A 27,601-nucleotide genomic window follows, 5' to 3' on the forward strand; every position below is an offset into this window, starting at 1 on the left:
ATGGTGAAGCGTGTAGCTGTGATTGGAGCTGGAGCCTCTGGCCTGGTCTGCATTAAGTCCTGCTTGGATGAGGGACTGGAGCCTGTGTGCTTTGAAAGCATTAATGACATTGGGGGACTGTGGAGATTTAAGGTTTCTAATACGGTTCCATTTAGATTTTGTTATCGGAGCAATGTATTACTTTTTAAAGAAATACATCTGCATAAATGCACAGATCCACTAAAAAGTAGACTAGGACAAAACAAACAAAAAACAGACACCATTGACAACAGTATCCAGTGGGTTCTGTTAGAAAGTCTCTTTTCCCTTACCTCTAACATCTACATGAACACATTCATTTAACAAACACAGAGTTAACCAAATTAAGTTTTTTATTAACTGTTCAACTGTTTAATAAACGATTCCCTCTGTCTATTTCAAACCATGTACTGTATCTGGCAAATAGGGTGGATAGAGGCTTTATGTGCTGAGAGCTGTTCCTAATACTGGCTGACAGGCTGACTACCAAATGCAAAGCCATACTGCAGGTAGCCTTCTGTAATACCAGCCAAATTCAGCCCAAACCACAGTTCATAGGTAATAGTAATACTGTTGTCTAATATTTGTACTGTACCTCTGCCAAAGCACAATAGAGGGATAGTCATAATGCAGTTCAGGAAGACAGATCTTTGTGTAGTTTATAGGTCCTGACCCTCCTGGTTTGGGTGAATTTGCCACTGTGCCACTATTCTGAACTACAACTTGCATGTTCTCCCCATGTTCACAAGGGGTTTCCTCCACTAAGAACCCCAACAGAAAAAACATGCAACAGAACACTCTGTGTCTGTCCCTGACCAAGACAGACGGTTCACCTCACCTGGTCCCCGGGCGCCTAAAGGCTGCCCACTGCTCCTGGGGTCCTGGAGGAAGGACAGTCCGGGATGGCATAAATGCAGTAGATAAATTCACAAACGACCTCAGGCCTGCGTGTGCGTGTGTGTGGGTCCTGTCGCCTCCATGTATTCACGTGTGCAGTGTGTCGCTTGTGCGATTAAAGTCTGACAATTATATTATTATTATTATTATTACAAGGTCCCTCATTGTACAGTACACTGTATTGCCATGTATCTCCCTCTGCAGGAGAACCCAGAGCCAGACAGAGCCAGCATCTATCACTCTGTCATCATCAACACCTCCAAGGAGATGATGTGCTTCAGTGACTTCCCCATCCCAGCACACTTCCCAAACTACATGCACAACTCTCTCATCATGGACTACTTCAACATGTACGCAGACCACTTCAGGCTCCGGCAATACATCCATTTCCAGGTCAGCTACTCCTTGCAACAAATACATTTAACCATTGCCAAGAGTGGAGTGGTGATTGAGAGGTTTTCTGGTGTGTAGCTAATACTGGTGAATTTCTTTGTCGTAGACGAGGGTGCTGCACGTTAAGCAGAGGCCTGATTTCTCCCACTCCGGCCAGTGGGAGGTAGAGACAGAAACCAGCAATGGGAAGAAAGAGAGCAACGTTTTTGATGCAATTATGGTTTGCACTGGACATCACTGTCACCCGCGCCTGCCACTGTCTGATTTCCCGGGTAATAAGGAATCTTTAAATGATAGTAAAGCTCTTCACACAAAAATGAATGCATACAGAGAGAGAGAATTCCGGAATTCCAAGAAGAGAGAAGTCGTGCTCAACATGAGCTCCTAGATTATTTTATTTTTTTGTTGTTTAAAACAGAGTGAAATGTCTACATTTTACACTTCATTGATTCAAAAAAGAGTCTAGACAATTACAGTCTCAAAAATATCACAAATGATCAGAAACAAAGAAAAACTAATGGATTGCAGTGGACAATAATCATCTGGGGCCGGTATTTCAAAATGATCCAACAGGATTAATCCTCCTGGATTGGATTAAATCCTGATCAGATCCTAAAAACGGGTATTTCAAAGCAAATCTGATCCTGAAGATTCAGATTCAGATTTGGGAATCCAATCCTGCCTTTGATCTGGATTAAACACTGCTGTTGAGTATTTCAAAATTTAAGTGGGAAATCTGGATCAGTTTGATCCTTAAAATCAGGATCACCCTGATCCCACCTCAGAGGTGGATTTGAGGGAGATTACATGTAAAGGTTTGAACAGTTTAGGTGTAACTGCTCCAAAAGTTATTTGTTTGATACAGTAATTCACTGATGTTTGATTAATGTTTATTTTCGTTGCACTTTCCTTTCTTTTTCAGAATACACAGCGAAAGTTTGAATATGAATGCCTTATTTAAGTAACAGTTTTTTGTTAAGTTATACTGATAAAAGAATCCACTGAAATCAGTCAAATTTATTTATTAACATGCATTCAGCACACACACTTAATTTTCATAGCCAAAACTCAAAAGGTTATGCCAATTGGAGCAGGTCTGTGTTAATGTCTTCTCTTCCCACAGACATCTGAAAAGAAAAACTAATATTAAGGTTTTAGGGCTGCCCCTTTTGTTGACAACTGTTTCATAAAAAGATATGTACAACACATTTAAAATCTACACGCAATGTCTTGCGAGTGGATGCATTCAAATCTGGTCCGTGGACCGCGACATACAGACGCTAGCCTATTTACTAGCTTGTTAGCTCCTTAACACAGGAGTCAATGGAGCAGCGTTAGCTCGCATTAGCGCAAACTCTGCTTAATTAGAGATCGCCGAGCTCTTCTTTCAACTTTGTGATGATTTACGTAATTGGTTAACTCAATATAATTATTGCCCTTCATCTAGTCTAAGGACGCATCAACACTGACCAAGATTATACTTTAATTTAGAGACAATAGTTGTGTTAGCTCTCCTGTTTCTGCTCAAATCTTCGCTCCATTTCCTGTTTCCTGTCTGTGATCCAGGGGGCGGGACGGATTTGGACATCCCAATCTGCTGGTATCAGGATCACTCTGATCCAATCTGGCAAAGTTTTGAAATACCGGGATAGATACCGGGGGATTTGGTTATCCGGATCATTCTGATCTGGATTACAAGTTTTGAAATATCGGCCCCCGGCCCCCACGGATCAACCTGATCTATCCCGGTATTTCAAAACTTTGCCAGATTGGATCAGAGTGATCCTGATACCGGCAGATTGGGATGTCCAAATCCGTCCCGCCCCCTGGATCACAGACAGGAAACAGGAAAGGGAGCTAACTTTTTACCAGGAAAAGGAGAAGCTAGCTCAACTTTTGTCTCTAAATTAAAGTATAATCTTGGCCAGTGTTGATGCGTCCTTAGACTAGATGAAGGGCAATCATTATATTGAGTTAACCAATTACTTAAATCAGCACAAAGTTGAAAGAAGAGCTCGGCGATCTCTAATTAAGCAGAGTTCGCGCTAATGCGAGCTAACGCTGCTCCATTGACTCCTGTGTTAAGAAGCTAACAAGCTAGTAAATAGGCTAGCGTCTGTATGTCGCGGTCCACAGTCCATTTGAATGCATTCACTCGCAAGGCATTGTGTGTAGATTTCAAAATGTGTTGTACATATCTTTTTAGGAAACAGTTGTCAACAAAAGGGACAGCCCTAAAACCTTAATATTTGGTTTTCTTTACAGATGTTTGTGGAAAGAGAAGACAGGCAGTTAACATAGACCTGCTCCAAATGGCATAACCTTTTGAGCTTTGGCTATGAAAATTAATTGTGTGTGCTGAATGCATGTTAATAAATTAATTTGACTGATTTTCAGTGGAGGCTTTTATCAGTGGGTATAACTTAACAAAAAACTGTTACTTAAATAAGGCATTCATATTCAAACTTTCACTGTGTTTTCTGAAAAAGAAAGGAAAGTGCAACGAAAATAAACATTGATCAAACAGCAGTGAATTGTAGTATCAAACAAAAGAACTTTGGGAGAAGTTACACTTAAACTGTTCAAACCTTTACATGTAATCTCCCTCAAATCCACCTCTGAGGTGGGATCAGGGTGATCCTGATTTTTAGGATCAAACTGATCCAGATTTCCCACTTCAATTTTGAAATACTCAACAGCAGTGTTTAATCCAGATCAAAGGCAGGATTGGATTCCCAAATCTGAATCTGAATCTTCAGGATCAGATTTGCTTTGAAATACCCGTTTTTAGGATCTGATCAGGATTTAATCCAATCCTGTAATCCAGATCAGAATGATCCGGATAACCAAATCCCCCTGTTCTCATCCACGGATCAACCTGATCTATCCCGGTATTTCAAAACTTTGCCAGATTGGATCAGGGTGATCCTGATACCAGCAGATTGGGATGTCCAAATCCGTCCCGCCCCCTGGATCACAGACAGGAAACAGGAAATGGAGCGAACATTTGACCAGAAAAAGGAGAAGCTAGCTCAACTATTGTCTCTAAATTAAAGTATAATCTTGGTCAGTGTTAATGCGTCCTTAGACTAGATGAAAGGCAATCATTATATTGAGTTAACTAATTAAGTAAATCATCACAAAGTTGAAAGAAGAGCTCTGCGATCTCAAATAAAGCTGAGTTCGCGCTAATGCGAGCTAACGCTGCTCCATTGACTCCTGTGGTAAGGAGCTAACAAGCTAGTAAATAGGCTAGCGTCTATATGTCGCGGTCCACAGTCCATTTGAATGCATTTACTCGCAAGGCATTGTGTGTAGATTTCAAAATGTGTCGTACATATCTTTTTAGGAAACAGTTGTCAACAAAAGTGATAGCCCTAAAACCATCTTGGTTAAAGATATTACCTCCGTTCCCTGAGTTAGGGACCAGATGTGATTGACGGGAATTGACCTGTTCATTGACCAATCGAAGTACTTTCTATTCACGCCGGAAGGCCGAATTGCGGCAAATCACCACCCTGAGCCCGCCCCCTCAGGTGCCTATATATTGAAGGTGACTATGCCGCTCCACCTCTGGAGACTCTGAGCCTTTGAGCCTCCAGAAGAAACACACGCACTGTGCACGCAACCATATCACATCTGGTCCCTAACTCAGGGAACCGAGGTTATATCTAAAACCGAGATTTTCCCTAATACAGTTGGACTGCGATTTGATTGACGGGACCATGTCTAATCCCGCGTGCAACAGTGTCGGCCAATATACATATACACACGCCAACCCATTCGCCTTGCCCTCACAGAGGTTCATGTGGCGGCGGCAGCAGTGTGTCTTATAATGGGAATGAATTCAATATAAGAGAAACGGGACCACCGGTCCCATGCTTATGAATACTTACACCCATCTGCGCCGTCCGCCTTTAATCCATAAAGGGAGACAGTCATGCAGGTAATGAAACATCGCATGTTGCATGTGATCACAGATCACTCGCCTGCAACACGCTCTGCAGGAAACCAGGCTCCGCCACATCCAACAGGTAGTAATTAATAAAGGTGTGGCGAGAGCTCCAGCTTGCAGCTTGCAAATGTCATCCACTGACACACCCTTAAACAGAGCCCAGGATGACGAAACCCCACAAGTAGAATGCGCACGAAGCTTCTCCGGGGGTTCCAATGACAAACTTGTATAGGACAAAGTGATAGCCTCCACCAGCCACCGGGAGAGGCTCGACTTTGCCAGGGGTTTGCCTTTGGCGCTTGCACCAAAGCATACGAATAACTGATCCGATTGCCTGAATAAACCTGTGCGCTCTACATAAATGCGTAGAGCCCGCACTGGGCAGAGCTTGTGCAATCGCTCCTCCTCCGCTGACGCGAAAGGAGGGGGCAAGAATACAGCCAACTCAATGACCTGGTTACGAAACGGAGTCGTCACTACTTTGGGTGTATATGCTGCGTTAGGCCGCAATACTACCCTGTCCCCGGCAATCGAAAACTGAATGCACGATGGGCTGACAGACAGCGCTTGCATGTCAACAACGCGCTTCGCTGACACTAGTGCCAGGAGCAGCGCGGTTTTCCAAGAAGCAAACTTTAAGTCCACCGTTTCTAGGGGCTCGAACGGAGGACCCGTGAGCGCCCGTAACACCACTAGCAAATCCCAAGAAGGCAATAGGTGCCTGACAGGCACTCTAAGGCGCCTTATTCCAGCCATAAAGCGCGAAGCCAATGGATGACTACCCGGAGATTTGCCGTTAATGCCAATATGGCAGGCGGAAATAGCTGCTAAATACACTTTGATAGTAGAAGCAGCTTTCCCTTCATCAAATAATTGTTGCAAGAATTCCAAGATGATGCCCAAGGCGCAATCAATAGGGTCGTGCTGACGCGCAGCGCACCATTGCTCTAATATGCGCCACTTGAGTGTATATAGAGATCGGGTAGACGTCGCCCTAGCGCTCTGTATAGTATTCACCACAGAATCCGACAGGCCTGACGCTAAGAGCCTGTTCCTCTCAGGAGCCAGGCCCTGAGCTGCCACAGCTCTGGCCTGGCGTGCCAAACCATCCGGTGAGCCTGTGAGAGGAGATCCCTGCGCAGAGGGAGCTCCCACGGAGGCTGCACTGACAATCTGATTAGATCCGCCAACCACGGCTGATTGAGCCAATGGGGCGCCACTAATATCAACTCCAAACCCTCCTCTTCCACTCTGCGAATTACCTGATGTAGCAGAGGAACCGGAGGGTACGCGTAAAGACGCATGTTGGGCCATTGCTGGCTCAGCGCGTCTACGCCTAACGGAGGGTTGTCGCCTCCCAGCGGGCAGCAGGCGTTTTCTCTGTTTGCGAACAGATCCACCTGTGCCCTGTAAAAACTAAGCCAAATCTGGTCGATCACCTGACGGTGAAGGCACCAGTCTGCTGCTTGAGGGTTGCCCCTCGACAGAAGGTCGGCTCCGTAATTGAGGTGACCTGGTATATCCACTGCTCTGAGAGAGCGAATGCGCTTTGCTGCCCACAGGAGCAGTCGGCTCGCCCAATTATAAAGCGCAGGGGAACGCACCCCTCCTTGGCGATTTATGTAGGCCATGGCGGACATGTTGTCTGCTCTGACGAGAACGTGACGCCCGCTTAGAATGTGAATGAAGTGTCGAAGCGCTAGGAAAATCGTTCGCAGTTCCAACACATTTATATGTGACGTGGCTTGCATTGATGACAAGAGCCCGTTCACAGAATATCCTTCGCATATCGCACCCCAGCCTGTAGTGGAGGCGTCTGTGGTGACGATAACGTGGCTCACTACTGTACCCAGCGGAGCCGCTTCCAAGAGGAAATGCGGGGATCGGCATACGGCCAAGGCCTGCCAGCATCTGCGATCCACCGTGATCAAGCGAAACTGACAGATACCACGCCTGGAATGGACGCGCCTGAAGCATCCCGAGGGGGCGTGCCACTGCTGCGGCTGCCATCAATCCCAAGAGCTTCTGACAGCGAAGGGATGAAACCTTCTGTCCTAGTCTGAACATCTGCACGCATTCCCTGATAGCATCTATTCGTGCTGGCGACAGACACAACGTCATTGAAACTGAGTTTACTGTCATGCCCAGGAAAGGCACTGTCTGCTGAGGACGCAGCGAGCTTTTCTCTTTGTTCAGAACAAATCCGAGGCGGTACAGGTGTGCCACCACAAGATGGCACTCCCGCACCGCCTCTGCTTCTGAGCGAGAAGCGAGAAGCCAATCGTCCAGGTAGTTGAATAAGCGAATGCCTATTTTTCTCAATGGAGCGATGGCAGCCTCTACGCACTTTGTGAATACTCTCGGAGCTAGGGAGAGACCGAATGGAAGTGCGTGGAACTGGTATGCTACTCCGCCGAATGCGAATCTCAGATACCTTCGGTGTCTGGGATGAATCGGAACATGGAAGTACACATCCTTGAGATCTAACGTGATCAGCCAATCGTTCGGCTTTATGAACTTAATCAGCCGGCGTGGACATTTTGAACTTCAGCGGCATGAGAGACTTGTTCAGTATACGTAGATCTAATATAGGGCGATAATTCCCGTCCTTCTCGGGGACGAGGAAATATTTGCTGTAATGGCCTGAGCTTGCATTCTCTGGCGACACTACGCTTATAGCCCTTTTCACGAGTAACGCATCTATCTCCTGTTGAAGGAAATGTGCGCGATCTCGTGGCACCCGTGATTGAATTACACTTGTTACGTGCCTGTCTAGGGTCAGGCAACGTAAACAAAACGAGTTGGAGGGAAATAATGCAACTGGCAGACAACGTCGGATACGGGAAAAATAATCGGGAATTTATTATTATTATTAACTAGCAAAAATATATTGAATGAATGAAAAAGGTTGAAGCAAGGAAAAACCAGTGGGACAACAAAAAATAAACAACAAAAAGGTTCAAAGTAGCAAAGGAACAAAGAAACAAACGGGCCTCCCGAAATAGGCCACACGGAATCCCGGACCTCCCTCTGGGACTCTCACTCCAAGACGGGTAGATGTTCTAGGCGAGGCACCGAGGCTCCCTGCGCAACAGCACTGCTGGCGGCCAACACATCAATGCGTCTATTCCGGAAGAGCTCAGGTGACATCACAAATCCTCTTTTAAAGGGCCGGCTCCTATCGTGCGCCCAATCAGGAGAGAACGACAATTAAGCCTTCTGCTGGGCTGTCTGTAAAACACGGAACATACCAGAGCAGTATACCTAGAGTCACGATATTTTCAGGGACGTAACACACTCGTAAACCTGGGCGGAGGCCTGGCGAACTGAAGAGTGTAACCCCTTGAAATCATTTTCAGCACCCAGGGCGAGACTGCGCATGCGCGCCAGCTCAAAACGCAGTCTGCCAGCCTGGGGCTCATATTGAATTTGTCGGCTACTAAGCCACTCATCACCAATCTGTCTAAATCTTGATCTGACCCCACTCCTAGGGAGGAGGGGTTTCCCCCTCTTGGTTTGAATAAAAAATTGGTTTTGTGAATGCAACGGGTGCATCGCGGGAGGGGAAAAGCAAGCTTGTCTTGTGTCTGCGCCTAACGGGACAGTGTCGAGAACATGGGAATGTAGTGCTTGTGGGAACATTTTCATCGTGCTGGACATGGGGTTTACATGAGTGCATCTGGCGACTTTCCCAGGTGGTGGCGGGCACACCACCTCCCCACCCTTTCGTTTCAGGGGGATGAACATCAGGGCACCTGCTGTCTGCCTCGCCCTCTCGTACCACGTCGCGTGGGTTTATGCGTGGCCCCGGAGCTTGTCTGTGCCGCTGGCTGCTGCTGCTGTTGCTGCTGTAGCTTAGCAGGCTGGGCCGGTGGCCGGAACGGGTTCTTGTTCCAGCCGCGGCGCGCGGCCACCTTAGGTGGAGGAGCTGGGGATCGGAACCCACTCCATTTCACGCCCTGTGCCGGTGTGGTCTGTCCTGAAGAGGACATCGGTTCTGAGCTGCTCGACCGAGGCATCCATGACTGAAAAGCCTCACGGCTCTTCTGCTCAGCCTCGAACTTGTCGTTCATGGCCCCCACCGCATCTCCGAACACGCCCTTGACGCTGACTGGAGCGTCAAGGAGTGGTGCTTTCTCCCTGTCAGAAAGCTTGGCCAGGGAGAGCCACAGGTATTTCTGTGTCGCCACAGAAGCCCCATGACTCGCCCCAGCCCCTGCGACGAGCATCTGGTGAGGCGGAGAGACAAATCCGTTGCTCTCCGTAACTCCTCCACCGTCTCGTCGTCCCCCAGACGAGCTGCAAGCTCCTTGAGGAGCTTAGCTTGATAACTTTGGAGCAGTGCAGCTGCCCCGCAGCCAGGTAAGCCTTCTTGGCCAGAACCACCATGTGTCGAGCGCTCTTGGTGGGTAGCACGGGTTTCTGGCCAAGTCTCATCGTGGGGGAAGCAGGGGAGAGATACCCTGCAACGGTGTCCTCCACCGGTGGAAAGGAGAGGTAGCCCTTCTCTTTCGCGCAGTCAACGCGGAGGTACTCCGCAAACCCCGGGACCGGAGCGCGCCCTGAATACGGCGCAGCCCATGAGGTCTCCAACTCCTCGCGAACCTCTTCAAAGAAGGGGATGTTTGAGGAAGCTGGCTGGGGTGGGTCACCATAGTACTCTCCGTCCAACAATGCAGAACGCACGCTGGGCCGAGGGGGGAGGGGGAGACCAAGCCGGCTCGCCGCCCTCACCGCTACCTCGTGTAGCTGGTGACCCAGGTTCCGGGAGAGTGCCGTGGGCTTCGTAGACCTCGGCGCGTCACCCATCACCATGTCTGTGTCCTCGTCCTCGAACGAATCCTCCAGCAGACTCCCTCCTCTGGCGTCGACGTCCAACTCGCTGGACGTTGAGCTCAGACAGCGGCTCGGTGGCCTCCGCAGTCACTGCGACTGGGGCCACCGAGCGCGCTTGGGAAGAGCAGGAAGACCCGGCGGCTACCCGAAGGAAACCACCAGGCCCACTGCTGCTTCCAGGGTGAGGGGAGCCTGGCACAGGCTTCACCCCCGTACGCAGGTCCTCTCTCCTCCCATAGAGAGAGGCGCTTCGTGACTCGTACCGTCATCATTGCAGCACAGAGCGCACAAGCCGGAGGGATATCTCCGGACAACGCCGCCTCAGCGTGCCCCCTGCCGAGGCACAGCGTACAGCGGCGATGCCGGTCACCCTTCTCCCTGGCATGGCCACAGTCAGGATAGACTCTAGACATCTTGCTCTGAAAAGAGACACAATTAGTAAGGGCTAGTCAACGTAGCACGTTGTAAGCAGTAGTGAACTAGCAAGTCGAAGACGAGCGTGGTCACCAGCTAGACAGCAACTTGCTTAAGCGTACAAATATCCTTGTAGCACTCAGAGCTAGTAAGGAATAATCCAACTCACCAACTCGAAAGAGTAATAATGCACACAAAGACAAAAAGGATACGCAAAGCGTGTAGAGAGTTCTTAGTCGAGAGTCCGTAACCTCAAAGGCGAAGGGTCGAAAATAGGTGGAGCGACATAGTCACCTTCAATATACAGCCGCGGAAAAAATTAAGAGACCACTTCAAAATTACCAGTTTCTCTGGTTTTACTATTTATTGGTATGTGTTAAAGTACAATGTACATTTTTGTTTTATTCTATAACCTACTGGCAACATTCCTACCAAATTTCAAATAAAAATATTGTCATTTAGTTCATTTATTTGCAGAAAAATGACAATTGGTCAAAATAGCAAAAAAGATGCAGTGTCTTCAGATCTCAAATAATGCAAAGAAAACAAGCTCATATTCATTTTTAAACTACACAATACTAATGCTTTAACTTAGGAAGAGTTCAGAAATCAATATTTGGTGGAATAACCTTGATTTAAAATCACAACTTTCATGTGTCTTGGCATGCTCTCCACCAGTCTTTCACATTGCCGTTGGGTGACTTTATGCTACTCCTGGCGCAAGAATTCAAGCAGCTCGGCTTCTTTTCATGGCTTGTGACCATCCATCTTCCTCTTGATCACATTTCAGAGGTTTTTTTATGGGATTCAGGTCTCGAAATTGGGCTGGCCATGACAGGGTCCTGATCTGGTGATACTCCATCCACACCTTTACTGGCCTGGCTGTGTGGCATGGAGCATTGCCCTGCTGGAAAAAACACTTCTCAGAGTTGGGGAACATTGTCAGAGCAAAAGGAAGCAAGTTTTTCTTCCGGGACAACGTTGTACTTTGCCTGGCTGAGGTTTGTAAAAGACCATAAGGATTGAACCAAAGCCGACTGGAGGGTCTCCTAGTTGGTCTTCTCTGATGAGTCCAATTTCACAGTAGGTGCAAGACTCTGTGGCTTGTAGGCCTCTCCAGGTCTCCGTCTAACCATCAGACGACCATGTGTTGGGCAAAGCTGAAAATTGGACTCATCAGAGAAGACGAACTAGGAGACCCTCCAGTCCGCTTTGGTTCAATCCTTATGGTCTTTTACAAACCTCAGCCAGGCAAAGTACAACGTTGTCCCGGAAGAAAAACTTGTTTCCTTTTGCTCTGACAATGTTCCCCAACTCTGAGAAGTGTTTTTTCCAGCAGGGCAATGCTCCATGCCACACAGCCAGGCCAGTAAAGGTGTGGATGGAGTATCACCAGATCAGGACCCTGTCATGGCCAGCCCAATTTCGAGACCTGAATCCCATAAAAAAACCTCTGAAATGTGATCAAGAGGAAGATGGATGGTCACAAGCCATGAAAAGAAGCCGAGCTGCTTGAATTCTTGCGCCAGGAGTAGCATAAAGTCACCCAACGGCAATGTGAAAGACTGGTGGAGAGCATGCCAAGACACATGAAAGTTGTGATTTTAAATCAAGGTTATTCCACCAAATATTGATTTCTGAACTCTTCCTAAGTTAAAGCATTAGTATTGTGTAGTTTAAAAATGAATATGAGCTTGTTTTCTTTGCATTATTCGAGATCTGAAGACACTGCATCTTTTTTGCTATTTTGACCAATTGTCATTTTTCTGCAAATAAATTAACTAAATGACAATATTTTTATTTGAAATTTGGTAGGAATGTTGCCAGTAGGTTATAGAATAAAACAAAAATGTACATTTTACTTTAACTCATACCAATAAATAGTAAAACCAGAGAAACTGATAATTTTGAAGTGGTCTCTTAATTTTTTCCGCGGCTGTATAGGCACCTGAGGGGGCGCGCTCAGGGTGGTGATTTGCCGCAATTCGGCATTCCGGCATGAATAGAAAGTACTTCGATTGTCCAACTGCGATAGGGAACTTAATATTTGTTTTTCTTTACAGATGTTTGTGGAAAGAGAAGACAGCTTTTTTTGAGCTTTGGCTATTTAAATTAATTGTGTGTGCTGAATGCATGTTAATAAATAAATTTGACTGATTTTCAGTGGAGGCTTTTAGAAGTGGGTATAACTTAACAAAAAACTGTTACTTAAATAAGGCATTCATATTCAAACTTTCAATGTGTTTTCTGAAAAAGAAAGGAAAGTGCAACGAAAATAAACATTGATCAAACAGCAGTGAATTGTAGCTACTGTATCAAACAAAAACTTGGGAGAAGTAACACTTAAACTGTTCAAACCTTTACATGCAATCTCCCTCAAATCCACCTCTGAGGTGGGATCAGGATGATCCTGATTTTTAGGATCAAACTGATCCAGATTTCCAACTTAAACTTTGAAATACTCAACAGCAGTGTTTAATCCAAATCAAAGGCAGGATTGGATTCCCAAATCTGAATCTGAATCTTCAGGATCAGATTTGCTTTGAAATACCCGTTTTTAGGATCTGATCAGGATTTAATCCAATCCAGTAGGATTAATCCTGTTGGATCATTTTGAAATACCGGCCCCAGAGGATCAAACATAAGGACAAAACCACAGGAATCAACATCCAAGGTAGAGAAGGACATTCAGCTACTAAGAAACAGAAATATAGCTGTAACAAAATCGTGACAAGGAACTGGAACTGAAAAAGCTTAAAAATTCATCTCCTACACCTATTTTCATGAGAATCAGTCAGTAGGATACATTTGAACAATTGGCTAGTTAATGTAACAAGAGTCTTTGCTAAAGGTAAACAGTTAGCCAAGCATTGACAGTTGACATTGACAGTTGGGATCATAGACATACAGAATTACTAGATGACTCACTGCGGAGTCTAGAACGTCCGCAGAGGTCGGCCATCTTACTCCAGGAGGATTGCTCACTGTAACATTGTGTTGGTAGTGATAAATTTACTTTTTCAAAAACTATAGCTTGCTCAATTTTCAACCGATTTTTAAACGTGTTGGTTTGTTATAAACGTCAGAGATTTAGTTATGACACTGTATACGTATGCATACTTATGTAATGTTCTAAAAAATAGAATAATGATCTAAAGTTGGTACAATATTTCCCCGACCAGAACGGTTTCCGGGGACAGTCCCCGTTTTTTGGTAGCCTGTCCCCGGCTGGCGCTGCCCCGGTGTCCACTGTGACCAATAACAGACCCGGAACACAAGTAAAAAAATGTAAAAAGAGAGAAAAGAAAACAATAACCAAATGTTTAGTTGGGTAGCCTAGTTATACAGTTGAATAGAGAGGGACAGAGAGAAGAGGAGCCTTGGAACCTTAGCGCATGTGTCAGTTGCAAGCCAGTTTAAAGACCCTATTATGATGTCATAATGGCCCAATGTAAGTCAATGGGAGAAATTGTATTAGTTTTTCTTTAATATTTTAAAAAGTATAAAGTTTAGAAAAATAAAAAATACATAACATAAGTGTCCTTTACAAGACCTACACAACAAATGTTGATGAAGTTTCTACTGTAGCAGGGCAAGAATGAACCGTAGGCAGAAGGGTAGTGAAAACCCGCCAAGGCAGGTATATTTATTTCTATTGTTGAAGCTGGGTGTGTGCAGGTGAAGGCCCCTCGATGTGTTCAGTGCTCAGGGGGTGAAGGTCTCGGGGAATCAGCCCAGTAGGCCAGGTGCAGCTGAGGGGCTCACCGGTGGTGGTAAGGAAGAGACTGGAGGGCGGGAAGTCAGGCAGGGTTCGGCTGGTCGCGGGCTCCAGTCGTCGGGTTGGATCGTCGTTTAAGCGCTTTCTGTGCAAGGGAAAAAACACTGGTTAGCCAAACATCGAGCCCCCGTCCTTGACGCCGTGGCTCCTTTTGTGCTGAGTAAACGAGGGCAAACGAGAGACAGGTTTGGGTGGTGATGAGTGGCTGCCAGCCGTGCCTCGTTGAAGCTGTCAAACTTGGCCATGTGCTTCTGTTGACCACAAGAGACAGGGTTCCATTGAAGCAGCCCTCTAGAGGGTGCTAAAGAGACTTGTGATGGTGTGAGCCTGGCACGACACCGACTTGAAGGCTGCCTGGCCACATTCCCCCCTCCAGGTGTTGAGCCGGGGCCACGGGAGGCTCTGAAGGAAGGAAAAGCAGAAGGTGCAAGTGACCATGAACACTGTTGGCAAGTAGAAGTAGCCCACCCTGACCAGCACCGAGACAACCCATCAGCATTAGCATTGGCAGTACCCGGCCGGTGCTCGACAGTGAATTGAAAATCCTGCAGTGCCAGGAACCATCTGGTAACACGAGCATTGGTGTCCTTGGCACGAGCCATCCACTTGAGGGGAGCGTGGTCTGTTACCAGAGTTCATGTATGGCCCATTTTACTGCCAAAGCTTCTCTCTCCACAGTAGCATACCTCTTTTCTGCTGGGCTTAGTTTGCGGGACAGGTAAAGGACTGGATGCTCTTCTCCCTCGTAGTCTTGCGAAAGTACAGCACCCAGGCCGACATCAAATGCATCCGTACACAGTCGAAAGGGTCTAGAGAAGTCTGGGGTCCAGAGGACCGGCTCACGTGTCAGGGCTTCTTTTAGATCCGCGAAAGCAGCCTCTGCAGCTGGACTCCAGCAGACCTTTTCTGGCTGTCCCTTCTTTGGCGAAACTGTGTTCATAAAATGTAACGAATAACGACACATATTGTATAAATGTAGCGGAGTAAAAGTATAGATATTAGCTGCAAAATGTAACGCAGTAAAAGTAAAAAGTATGCAGCATTATTTTTACTTAAGTAAAGTACAGATACGTAGAAATGTAACGAAGTAAAAATACTTCGTTACATTCCACCACTGAACCTTAGCCCCAAATTATTCAATATACAGCCGCGGAAAAAATTAAGAGACCACTTCAAAATTATCAGTTTCTCTGGTTTTACTATTTATTGGTATGTGTTAAAGTAAAATGTACATTTAGTTTTATTCTATAACCTACTGGCAACATTCCTACCAAATTTCAAATAAAAATATTGTCATTTAGATAATTTATTTGCAGAAAAATGACAATTGGTCAAAATAGCAAAAAAGATGCAGTGTCTTCAGATCTCGAATAATGCAAAGAAAACAAGCTCATATTAATTTTTAAACTACACAATACTAATGCTTTAACTTAGGAAGAGTTCAGAAATCAATATTTGGTGGAATAACCTTGATTTAAAATCACAACTTTCATGTGTCTTGGCATGCTCTCCACCAGTCTTTCACATTGCCGTTGGGTGACTTTATGCTACTCCTGGCGCAAGAATTCAAGCAGCTCGGCTTCTTTTCATGGCTTGTGACCATCCATCTTCCTCTTGATCACATTTCAGAGGTTTTTTTATGGGATTCAGGTCTCGAAATTGGGCTTGCCATGACAGGGTCCTGATCTGGTGATACTCCATCCACACCTTTACTGGCCTGGCTGTGTGGCATGGAGCATTGCCCTGCTGGAAAAAACACTTCTCAGAGTTGGGGAACATTGTCAGAGCAACAGGAAGCAAGTTTTTCTTCCGGGACAACGTTGTACTTTGCCTGGCTGAGGTTTGTAAAAGACCATAAGGATTGAACCAAAGCCGACTGGAGGGTCTCCTAGTTCGTCTTCTCTGATGAGTCCAATTTTCAGCTTTGCCCAACACATGGTCGTCTGATGGTTAGACGGAGACCTGGAGAGGCCTACAAGCCACAGAGTCTTGCACCTACTGTGAAATTGGACTCATCAGAGAAGACGAACTAGGAGACCCTCCAGTCCGCTTTGGTTCAATCCTTATGGTCAATCCTTATGGTCCACTGCACCTGGCCTGAAACTACAAGAGACTGAAATAAATTGTCTATTTTATGCTGATGACTAGGGCTGACAATTTGGGAAAATAATCGAATAGCGAAAAATGTAATCCTCTTTTTTTCTCCAACAAAACGTACTGAATGATTTAAATATGACACAATATTATATACATTTAGTGTGAAATATTCTTTCCCACATTTACATTTGTATTTAACTGCTCATTACAGAAACAAATCGGTGGCTTTGCCACTGTGCATTTAAGTTATTTAAACAAAGTCAAGTATAAACACAAGGAATGCACTTTTTAAATTGGCCTTATGCAATAACTGTACTTCAGGGTTAGGGTTAGGATAAGCAGTTTTACCTTAAAATAACAGCATTGAAAATTGGGGCGCTATAATGACTTTTAATATGAAGAATCGCCTCTGTGCCATTGCCATACCAGGGTGCGTACGCAAATGACTGCGTTATGTAGGTGTGCCTGAAGCCACCTGGTTTTTACTGTCTGCCGAACTAGTAAGTAGCTTATTTGCCGTCTTGTGTTGCACTTGCTTGATGTTTGACTTATTAGGACAGTTGTTGACTAACTAGTTGGTCATACGGTCAAAGTAAGCACATTTCAAGAGGTTTCGCTAGTTTGAGCCGCTAGCATCTCGTAAATGATTAGCAAGTGATCCGTAATGCTGCTTTAATCACTGTTGTGTGCAAAATGTTCTATTATAAAAAATAAAAATAAAAAATAAATATATATATATATTTTATTTAAGTTGCGGTTTGATAATCGCGTCTCATCATATCGCGATTAAACCGCAAATGCAATTAATCGTTCAGCTCTACTGATGACCTGGTCCTACTGTCTCCCACAAAAGAGGGATTACAGCAACACCTGTCAGAATTAGACAAATACTGTCAAACCTGGGCCCTGACAGTAAATAAAACCAAAACAAAAGTACTAATTTTTCAAAAAATATCCAGGCCACAGAAAGACAACACTATTTTCACAATTGGAGACAACCTTTTGAAGAAACAACAAATAATACATATTTAGGACAAAAAATTTCAAACACAGGTAATTTTAACTTGGCTGTGAATGAACTGAGAGACAAAGCAAAAAGGGCTTTCTATACCATAAAAAAATCTATACAAGTTGAACTACCAGTAAAACATGGCTCAAAATGTTCCAATCTATCATTGAACCAATTGCACTATATGGCAGCGAGGTGTGGGGTCCACAAATCCAACAGACTCTCAGTTCTACTGGGAGAGAGAGGGAGGACTGCTGTAGACTGGCAGCAAAATATGTATCAGCGTTATTATTTTTTATTTTATTATTATTATTATTATTTATTTGTATTAATTGTGATTGTACATTTTATGTAAACATGCTTTGGCAACTAGTCCTCTTATCTCTGCTCAATTTTCTGGGGTTGATCAGAGGAGTAATGAACTGAGTGTGAACTGCAATGGAAGTCAATGTGAAAAATGCACTGTTCTTTTTCACACATCCAGGTTTCACAAAAGTTTAGTCAGTTTTAATGTATTATTATCTGGCAGGACAAACAGTAAATGATGTGTGATGGGGATGTGTTTGTCTTCCACTTGATACAGGGCAGGATATTAGTTAAACCATAGTTACAGTGCAGTTGTTTGAGGCAGCTATTTATAGTCATGAAAAAGGTTAAGTAAGGTAAAGCTATGGAGTGTCTACTGAAAGGCCTCTTTTTGTACCATATTCTTGCATTTCATCATTCATAATTTACTGAGATTTTTGATGACAGCACCAAACATTCATCTTTTTAAATATAAAAAAGCACTGGCATCCCCGAAACAAGACATACCTTAATGTTATTGGCAAATTCACTCTTCCAGGCATAAACACATTTAAGGGGAAGTTCTTCCACAGCCGAGACTACAAGACGCCAGAGGAGTGGCGCGGGAAGAGGGCAGTGGTGATTGGCATTGGGAATTCTGGTGGAGACATTGCTGTGGAGCTCAGCAGAATGGCCAAGCAGGTACATCCAGAATAATGTCCATCATAACGGCTATGAGGCTTCATGGTGTTTGATGCACATCAAACATTTTTTCTGTATTTAGTTTAAATATTGAATTTAAGTTGAGTTTAAATATCGAATATTGAATTATCATATGGTCATCTCAGACAGAAGGACTATTCACCCATCCCATCAGATAGTTTTGCCTAGAACCATTTGAGGAAATATTATTTGTTGAACTCTTTGAACACAGAAGGCTCCTTTAATGCAAACCTATCCTTCATGACAAGGGAGGAAGTGCTGTAAAGATTAAAGATATAATATACAGCCCCTTTTTGGGTGTAGTGCAGAGAGTAAATCCTGTGGGACACTTTGACTGGTGTAAACATTTCATAAGTGATCTGTCTAGAGAGGATCATAAAATGACAGCTAAACAACAACAGACACAACAGAAAATGGAACAAGATGAATCTTGTGACTCAGGTTGCAGTTGCTCAGCGAAAAATAGAGGTCCTGGTATTAGCCAGTTCCTGCCTAGTAACTAATCTTAACCAATTAATGTACTAGAATTACATTGTCAACCCATCGTTTTTTGCGTCAACATTCTAGAATTTGATTGTCCACCGATCGTTTTAGGAGTCAATCCATCGTCTACCCACACAGTGCGGGCACATGATGGCAGCACTCCGATCCTATCCGATTCTCTCCATGGGGTCTCCATGGGGGGTTAACTGCTCTATCTCAAAGCACATGGAAGTGACAAAACTAGATCAGTTCAAATCAAATGCGGAATGTTTACATCTGCTACTGTTGATTATACAGTAAATACGTTGTGAAATGAAACAAAACCGTTGATTATACAGTAAATACGTTGTGAAATGAAACAAAAACACACCACAGTTAAAGTTGTATTAGTATTGATTGATTCACATCGATATGAATGGATTACATGACTAACAACGGGTGGAAAAGTAATATGAAAATATTTGTTCACTGAATTAGCGCGTTCTGTCCCAAACAGTTGCGTTCCAGTTTCTAAGTTTCACTTGCTTTCAGTATTTCAACGTGAATGAGAGGGAGCACAAGAACTGAGCGTCTAGCAGCGTTTATCATATCATATCCATTATATATGATGCATGTATATGTCTGTGGGCACGATCTCAAGCACGTGCAAAAGTTGTTGTTGTCCAATTTGAATCAGATACGAGAGACACATGCGCGCCCAGTCCAATTACCAGCGGAATCGAATCGTGTGTCCAGGGGTTTACATCGGAGTCCAGTCGGACACAATGAATCTAGTTCTGGGGAGACACATGTGTCCAATATCCAATTTAAATCGGACTGAAATCGGAAATTGGACACATGTGTCCACACTGACTGATACTGCTGCCATTACCAAAGGTTTCAGAAACAAATACTGAAGAAATCAAATAGCACTAAGGAGCTGTTAAGACTTAACAATACTTCATTAATCATTTGTAAACTCAATTCAGATAACAGTAAACTGCAGAATTATAGTACAACAACACCCATCATTGTGTTGTTTAGTACACTTGAACATCGATATTATAGTTTCCCCATCCCTTCGGGGTATTTACAGACCAATGTAGTCTCACCTAGTATACATGGTTATGTTAAGGCATTTAGCAGACACTTTTGTTCAAAGTGACTTACAAAACATTAGAAAAAACATTACACACAACAAAAGTATCAATTTATAATACAAATTTTAAATAGAAACAATAAATAATAATAATTCTACATTCTACATTCTACATTCTACAAAAAAAAAACGAATTAGACAGATGATGTACGTACATACATAAATTGTATGTATACTTTCGAGAAACAAAGTATCACTTGAAGACTCAGGAATGGAAATGTAGTGAAGAACCACTACAGGAGAAAAAGCAATAATACACAACTCTTTGTCTCTGTCTCTGTCTCACATACACACACACACACACACACTCTAAAGTTGTTCCTAAGTACCCGCCGTGGTGCTTGGGTCTGGAATCGAGTGGGTGACAATGGCTTCCCCTTGGACTTGATCTTCACCAGAATGACACGGATGATCCAGAGGATACTACCTTTTGACTTCTTCTGTGGCATAGTCGAGAAACAGCTCAACCGCCGGTTTAACCATGCTTTGTACGGGCTGCAGCCCAAGCACAGGTATTGCACTCCACCCACTATTGTTCACTGAGGCTTACATGCATGCTTAAAACAAGGACATTTTGTGTTTCCTAAGGTTCTACAGTCAGCACCCCACTCTGAATGATGAGCTGCCCAACCGTATCCTCTCTGGCACGGTGCAGGTGAAGCCCAACATAAAAGAGTTCCAAGGTTCTAGTGTGGTGTTTGAAGATGGCTCCGTGGAGCACGACATTGATTTGGTGGTGTTTGCCACCGGCTACAGCTTCTCCTTCCCATTCCTCCCCCCTCACGTGCTCTCTGTCTCTGAGAACAAGACCCCTCTGTATAAGTACATCTACCCACCGGGGTTAGAGCACCCCACTCTGGCTGTAACTGGATTGATTCAGCCTCTTGGTGCCATCATGCCCATTTCAGAGATGCAGGCTAGCTGGGCCACAAGGGTCTTTAAAGGTACAGCTACAGCCATTAAAAAATCTCCTTGATATGGAAGTTTGTGTGTGCCGTGAACCAGTTTAGTTACAGTTCTACAGTGCTCAGTATGCTGCAGCAGTATAGGCCTTTACTTGAACCAGGTCTAATGTTAACAAAAACAAATGTCACTAAAAGTGACCCTTCCACTATAAATCATAATGAATCTGTGCATCTTGTGTTGACAATATTTTCTGTACCAAAGGGTTGAATAAGCTTCCCTCGATGAGTGCCATGATGAAGGACATCAAGTGCAAAGAGGATTCAATGAACAAGAGGTATCCTTTCCTCAAGCCTCCTTCAAATCTTTCCACAGATGTGTACATGATGGCTTTTAAAATCCATTTAAGGATTTGCTTAAAGTCATTGAAGAATGTCAAAATTAATGAAATGATGACTCAGTACTGATAAAAACAATCATAGAAACTATGAGACTGAAAGATTCCAAATTCTGCTGGGAATTGATCAGAATATATTATCCAGTTTCATAAAAAACCTACCTCTAGTAAAGGAACACTACTAAATAATAATAAGTAAGTAATAGGGGTGTGACGAGACACTCAGCTCACGAGACGAGATGAGACACGAGATTGGGTTCACGAGATCAAGACGAGACGAGATTTTTAAGAAAACTAAATTACAAATTATATGAATGGACAATAGACTTTTATTTAACTGAGTTGCACATGGATTTATAACTCCTAACATGCATGATGTAAGCGTTAACTTTTGAGGAATTTCTTCCTTTTAATTAACTTCTTAATGAACTTCTTCCTCTACAAATTGAAACTAAAATAAAATGCTATAAAAGTTAAAATAAAATAAATAAAATTATATATCTCTCCTTTTTTCAAGTGCAAACAATATGTGCAAGACAAACAGTTATTCTCTGTCAATACAGACTGCAAATAGTGCAAACAGAGCCTCACCAAGTATGTCACTGACAAGTAGGCTTATGTCAGTTCTTCCTCTACAAATTGAAACTAAAATAAAATGTTATAAAAGTTAAAAATAAAATTAATTTATATTTTATATGTGGTGGTAACGAGACAGCATATCCAATGTGCTATTCCATCTCGTCGTAACGTCCATGATCAATTTGTGTGGTGGCAACTTTAGCTGTTTCTGCTTTGAAATTAACACCGCGGTAGCTGTTGAACTCAGATGAAAAAAAGCAGCCACACGTCTCACTCGCCCGAGCAAACGAGCGACGCGGGGAACACCGAGACCAGCTTGGGTTGCAAGATTTATAGTGTGTGCAAAACACTTTATGTGGGGCTTCAATCCTGCCTCGCGCACTGCCACGTCCATATTACGTGCATTGTCAGTAACAATAGCGATGTCGTGGTTGGGTTTTTTAAGTTCCCAGTCAGTAACAGCTGTCTGTAAAACTTCAGCTATGTTTGCCCCCGTGTGGGACTCGAAAAGTGGGCGAGTCTGTAGTACAACATCTTCCATTCATTGTTGATTGTGTGGGCTGTAATTATGTGTAGCTTTGTGTACTTCTCGATGTCCAACCGTCTGTCGTTATGGCAATGCTTACTGAGTCTTGCAGGATCTGCACTATCTTGCTCTTTGACTCTTCATAGAGTTTCGGGATCACTGTAGGCTACGAGTAAAATGCGTGCGTGATGGGATGGTGTATTTGGGCTCTAGTGTGTGGAGGAGTCGCCGAAATCCTTCATTTTCTACCACAGAAAATGGCCTCATATCTGCTTCAATGAAAACACCTATGTCTCTTGTTATTGCTGTGGCTCTGGCGCTTGACTGTGGAAGTTGAGGTCCGAATGTGTCCGAACCTGTGGCTGCTAGCTGGAAAACAAATCTCGCGAGACCGATTTTTATAGCGACGAGCAATCTCGCCAAATTACATCTCGCGAGATCTCGTCACACGAGATCTCGTCACACCCCTAGTAAGTAATAATAATAAGTACTAAATAAAGGGAATCGGTAAGCAGTGGCGTCGTAGGGGGGGGATAAAGGGGACTGAGTTACCAGGGCCCAATGTGGGGGAGGGCCCTTGAGGAGTGTGGAATTTTATTTTTCCTTTAAATATTAATATCATTTAAAGGTCCAAATTTTCTTGCTAACTAATATAATTTTAATGTTTTGGGTAAATAAATTGGTTGAATGATGGATTGAATTGTGTGTCCTAGTCTACATATAATGTCTGGAGACCCTCACCCCCCCCCCCCGGCTCACGCACAAAATAGTTTAGTCCGCCTTCAGTGGGCTTTTTACCTATAGGCGCATTTGACGAATGTTAACGTTCATTCGGCTGAGGCAACGGTGCGCATTGAAGATGTCCAAGAACGTTAAATCCGGGTTTCAGAAAAGAAAAGAAAGGCAGGCAAGAGAGAGAAAAAGAGACGAGGGAAAGCAACTACCAACAGACTTCTTTCCTTAGAAAGGTGAGCCCGAATGTGAAAGCAAACACCCTACATTAAATGAACTCATGATGTGGTAATAAAACGAATCAATACCACCGCGATTGTCATTGCTAAAAACGGCATAACACAAAATCAGAAATAACATGCCCTATCTGTAATCTGAGGTAAACTCTAAATACATGTTTGTTTGCATAGCCTACCACAGTTGCAGAGTGTGTTGCACGCACATCCAATCCAGGTGCAGGGTAAAAAGAGATCCGTAAAAATGAAAGAATACCCACACTGTTGCTTCTGACACCTGACGAACATCTGACGAAGACCAACAATGGTCGAAACGTTGTGCCAATAAAATACACGGGAGCTGCAGCAACAGTGTGCGGGTATTCTTTCATATTTGGCTAAATTAATATTTGTTAGGCCATAACATAATTAGGCTAATAGCCTTATTAAGTAGGGCTAGTCTAGGCTCAATAAGTTCACAAGGTTAGGCTGTCAAATTAGTTGGCTAGCAAAGTTAACTTGTGAAACATGGCACTCAGTTTCAGAAGCAGCTAGTGATGCAGACCCCTCATCCTCTGACACTGTGGTCTTGAGGCAAGGTGAGCAGTTTAAAATGAAAGTACATCATTTTAGCTATTTATGTAGGCTTAATGTGTTTAGCAAATAGCAACACAGGCTGTTCCATCCAAAGGTGACTTTTTTTTGTTGCAATCAGGGTGTGATTTTAAGCAATATAGGAAAAAGTGTTCCAGGAAAACATCCCATACTCTACCTTTAAACATGTTCAGTCACACAAATTAGGCTACATTAGAATTGCCTGTTACAGTAATATCTATCAGATGCTTCATGCTTGCAGAGGGTTCTGTCCAGGAAGATGGATAAAATGTGGTAGAGGATGACACAAGTGAAGGAAGTGATAGCAGAGAAGATTCTGAGAAAAGTGAAAGAGATGAAGAGAGGTCAGAAAGTAGTCAGAGCAGCGCCAGGGAGTGTATGCCAGAAGATCCAACACTATGGACAGAGAAATTAACTAATGAAGAGAGAGACACAATTGTTCACAGACTGGAAAGCAACATAAAAACAAATAAAATTACAGCAAAAGACAAGGAAGGGAAGCCATTTCCTAACTACCTTCAATTTGCAAAGTTTCACCGTCAGGGGGGAGGGGGCGTGGCACTCTTTTTTTGGGGGGGGGGGGGGGGGGGGGGGCTATGAACCTACTGTGCATAGGGCCCAGAATCTGGTGCTACGCCCCTGTCGGTAAGAATAAACAAACTGGTATGTTCATTTGTTATTGAGCCTTTTCTTTATTTAGGTGTATGTTCTTCTTTTAACTATTTAATTTGTCACCTAGGTACGTGACTTCCCATAGGCACACCATCGAGGTGGACTACATTCCTTACATGGATGAGTTGGCAGATTAGGTGGGAGTGCAGCCCAGGTTCCTCTCTGTGCTCCTACGGGACCCTGGTTTGTGGCTCAGAATTGTGTTTGGCCCATGCACACCTTATCAGTACCGCCTGTGTGGACCGGGCCAGTGGGAGGGGGCCCGCCAGGCAATCTACACTCAGTTGGAACGGGTGGTAGCGCCCCTCAAGACACGACCCATTCCTGCTAAGGAGACCAGGCGTACCTTTAGAGCTCACCTGCTCTCTCTGTCAACCGTCGCTGCTTTGGTGGTGGCTGTGATTTATAAGAAAGACAACTTCGAGGAGTATCTCCAGTAGAGACGTGCACAGGAATTTTGAAGGGCAGTTGCTCTCATAGATGTATATATGATAAACGTCATGTAATCGCAAATTTTCACAATGTAATTTTAAACTCTCACTTACCACGGCTGCCACGCCCCGTTCATGTAATCGCAAATTTTCACAACATCATTTTAAACTCTCACTTACCACGGCTGCCACGCCCCCGTTGTAGCTGACCCTGATGTATCAGCTGTCAAGATATGGCCAAGGTTGATAGACATTTCAATTGCACATATTTATGTATTATTGTTATTTACAATTCGTGATTTAATCTGTTGTTGTGCAAACATAATATGCATTTGCTGGTGGGTTCAGGAATTTGTGCATTAGTCTGGTGACCCTTTGACCCTTTGCGACATGTGACCTCACCTATATGACCTGGAAGTGCGAGGGCAAATGCTACTTGAAAGACAGCGGTAATAAGTTAGCCGGACGTTCGATATTCGCGATATTCGACAGATATTCGTTTTCGAAAGACGTGTTCGCATTCTGATTGCATATATATTCTCATTTTGATTGCTGTAGTAGTTGCCATTGGTAGGCAACTACATACTACAGGTGAAATCTTCCTCATATCTGCCATCATAGTGAAACAGCATGCATTTAAATATTTAAAATATGCACCAAAACTCAACCGAAAGATATTTTCTCATTCCGATTGCTGTAGTAGTTGCCAATAATAGGCGTTTACTTACTACAGGTGACATTTTATTGATATCCGCCATCGTAGTGAAGCAATATAAATTTGAATGTTTAAAATATTCACCAAAAATCAACAAAAAGATATTTTTTCATTCTGATTGCTGTAGTAGTTGCCAATGGTAGGCATCTACTTACTACATGTGAAATTTTGCTGATATCTGGCATAATAGCGAAACGGTATGAAATTGAGTTTTTTAAATATTCACCAAAAATCAATACAAATATATTTTTTCATTCTGATTGCTGTAGTTGTTGCCAATGGTAAGTGTGACGGTGGTCAAATGAGGACTGACGAACTCTTCAATAACTGGTTCTTTATTTCCTGAATGAAACAGACTTACAGTTCGTAGGTGTACTCGGGATCTCAGACAGGCAAAACTATTCTGCCTGCTTACGGTAACTACATGTTGCAGACCTGCAGTACACCAGACCTCCAAAGGTGGCTTCAAAACACCAACACTATATACAGTACAAATTGAGTTTTTTTAAATATTCACCAAAACTCAACCAAAAGACATTTTTTAATTCTGATTGATGCAGTTGTTGCCAATGGTGAGCAGCTACTTACTACAGGTGAAATTTGGCTGATATCTGGCATAATAGTGAAACGGTATGCAATTGAGATTTTTAAATATGCACCAAAACTCAACCAAAAGACATTTTCTAATTCTGATTGCTGTAGTAGTTGCCAATGGTAAGCAGCTACTTACTACAGGTGACATTTGGCTGATATCTGGCATAATAGTGAAACGGTATGAAATTGAGTTTTTTAAATATCCACCAAAAATCAATAAAAAGATATTCTTTCATTCTGATTGCTGTAGTAGTTGCCAATGGTAAGCAGCGACTTACTACAGGTGACATTTGGCTGATATCTGGCATAATAATTAAACGGTATGAAATTTAGTTTTTTAAATATTTAATATTTGGCAACTACTACAGCAATCGGAATGAGAAAATATCTTTCGGTTGAGTTTTGGTGCATATTTTAAATATTTAAATGCATGCTGTTTCACTATGATGGCAGATATGAGGAAGATTTCACCTGTAGTATGTAGTTGCCTACCACTGGCAACAACTACAGCAATCAAAATGAGAAAATGTATGCAATCTGAATGCGAACACGTCTTTCGAAAACGAATATCTGTCGAATATCGAACGTCCGGCTAACTTATTACCGCTAACTGAGAGAACACGCACGCACGCAACACATTCGCAATAAGTTAAGCTAATCTACTGCTGGTTTCCAGGCGAACACGGTACTACTAACCTCTCTGCATTATGTTTTAAATGGAATGTATTTGTTTGCGATGTTATATGTAAACTTGGGGTTTGTTTGTTTGTTTGTTGATTGTTTGTTTGTTCGTTTGTTCTGTCTAGTTTTCACGGTGTTCCAGACAATAAAGTATGAGAAGAGTTGGACATCAGTATGATGCGTGGTCCTGTTTATTAGACAAAATCAGCGGGTAGTTACACCCGTCATGTAATGGCAAATTTTCACAATATCATTCTAAACTCTCACTAACTGCTGGTGCCGCTCCCCCGTCATCTGATCGCAAATATATATATATACTGTATATTTCCTTTGGAGGGGCAAGTTCAGTCGAAGAGGGCAAACGGGCAGGTGCCCAAGCAACCTTAGCACACTCCTGTGCACGTCCCTGATCTCCAGTATCCCATGATGCTACTGGACAGGCTGAAGACATACCTATCTGCTTAGACATCAGTTTTGTGTCAAGTGTCATATATCATGCGATATGAGGGATTGAT

General features: G+C 43.6%; 1 protein-coding gene across 1 annotated transcript; it reads left to right on the forward strand.

Moving 5' to 3' along the window:
* Positions 1-27,551, forward strand: LOC308360808 (flavin-containing monooxygenase 5-like; the record flags this gene model as incomplete). Its single annotated transcript, XM_080832950.1, is given in 11 exon segments — positions 1-132; positions 1,120-1,308; positions 1,415-1,580; positions 18,242-18,384; positions 20,342-20,538; positions 20,615-20,970; positions 21,194-21,266; positions 24,733-24,799; positions 24,803-25,097; positions 25,100-25,101; positions 27,504-27,551. Coding segments are annotated over 11 exon segments (1,668 nt in total).
* Positions 27,552-27,601: the final 50 nt, after the last annotated feature.

This window comes from Sprattus sprattus, assembly GCF_963457725.1.
Source record: "Sprattus sprattus genome assembly, chromosome: 2".
In the NCBI taxonomy this organism is placed as follows: Eukaryota; Metazoa; Chordata; class Actinopteri; order Clupeiformes; family Clupeidae; genus Sprattus; species Sprattus sprattus.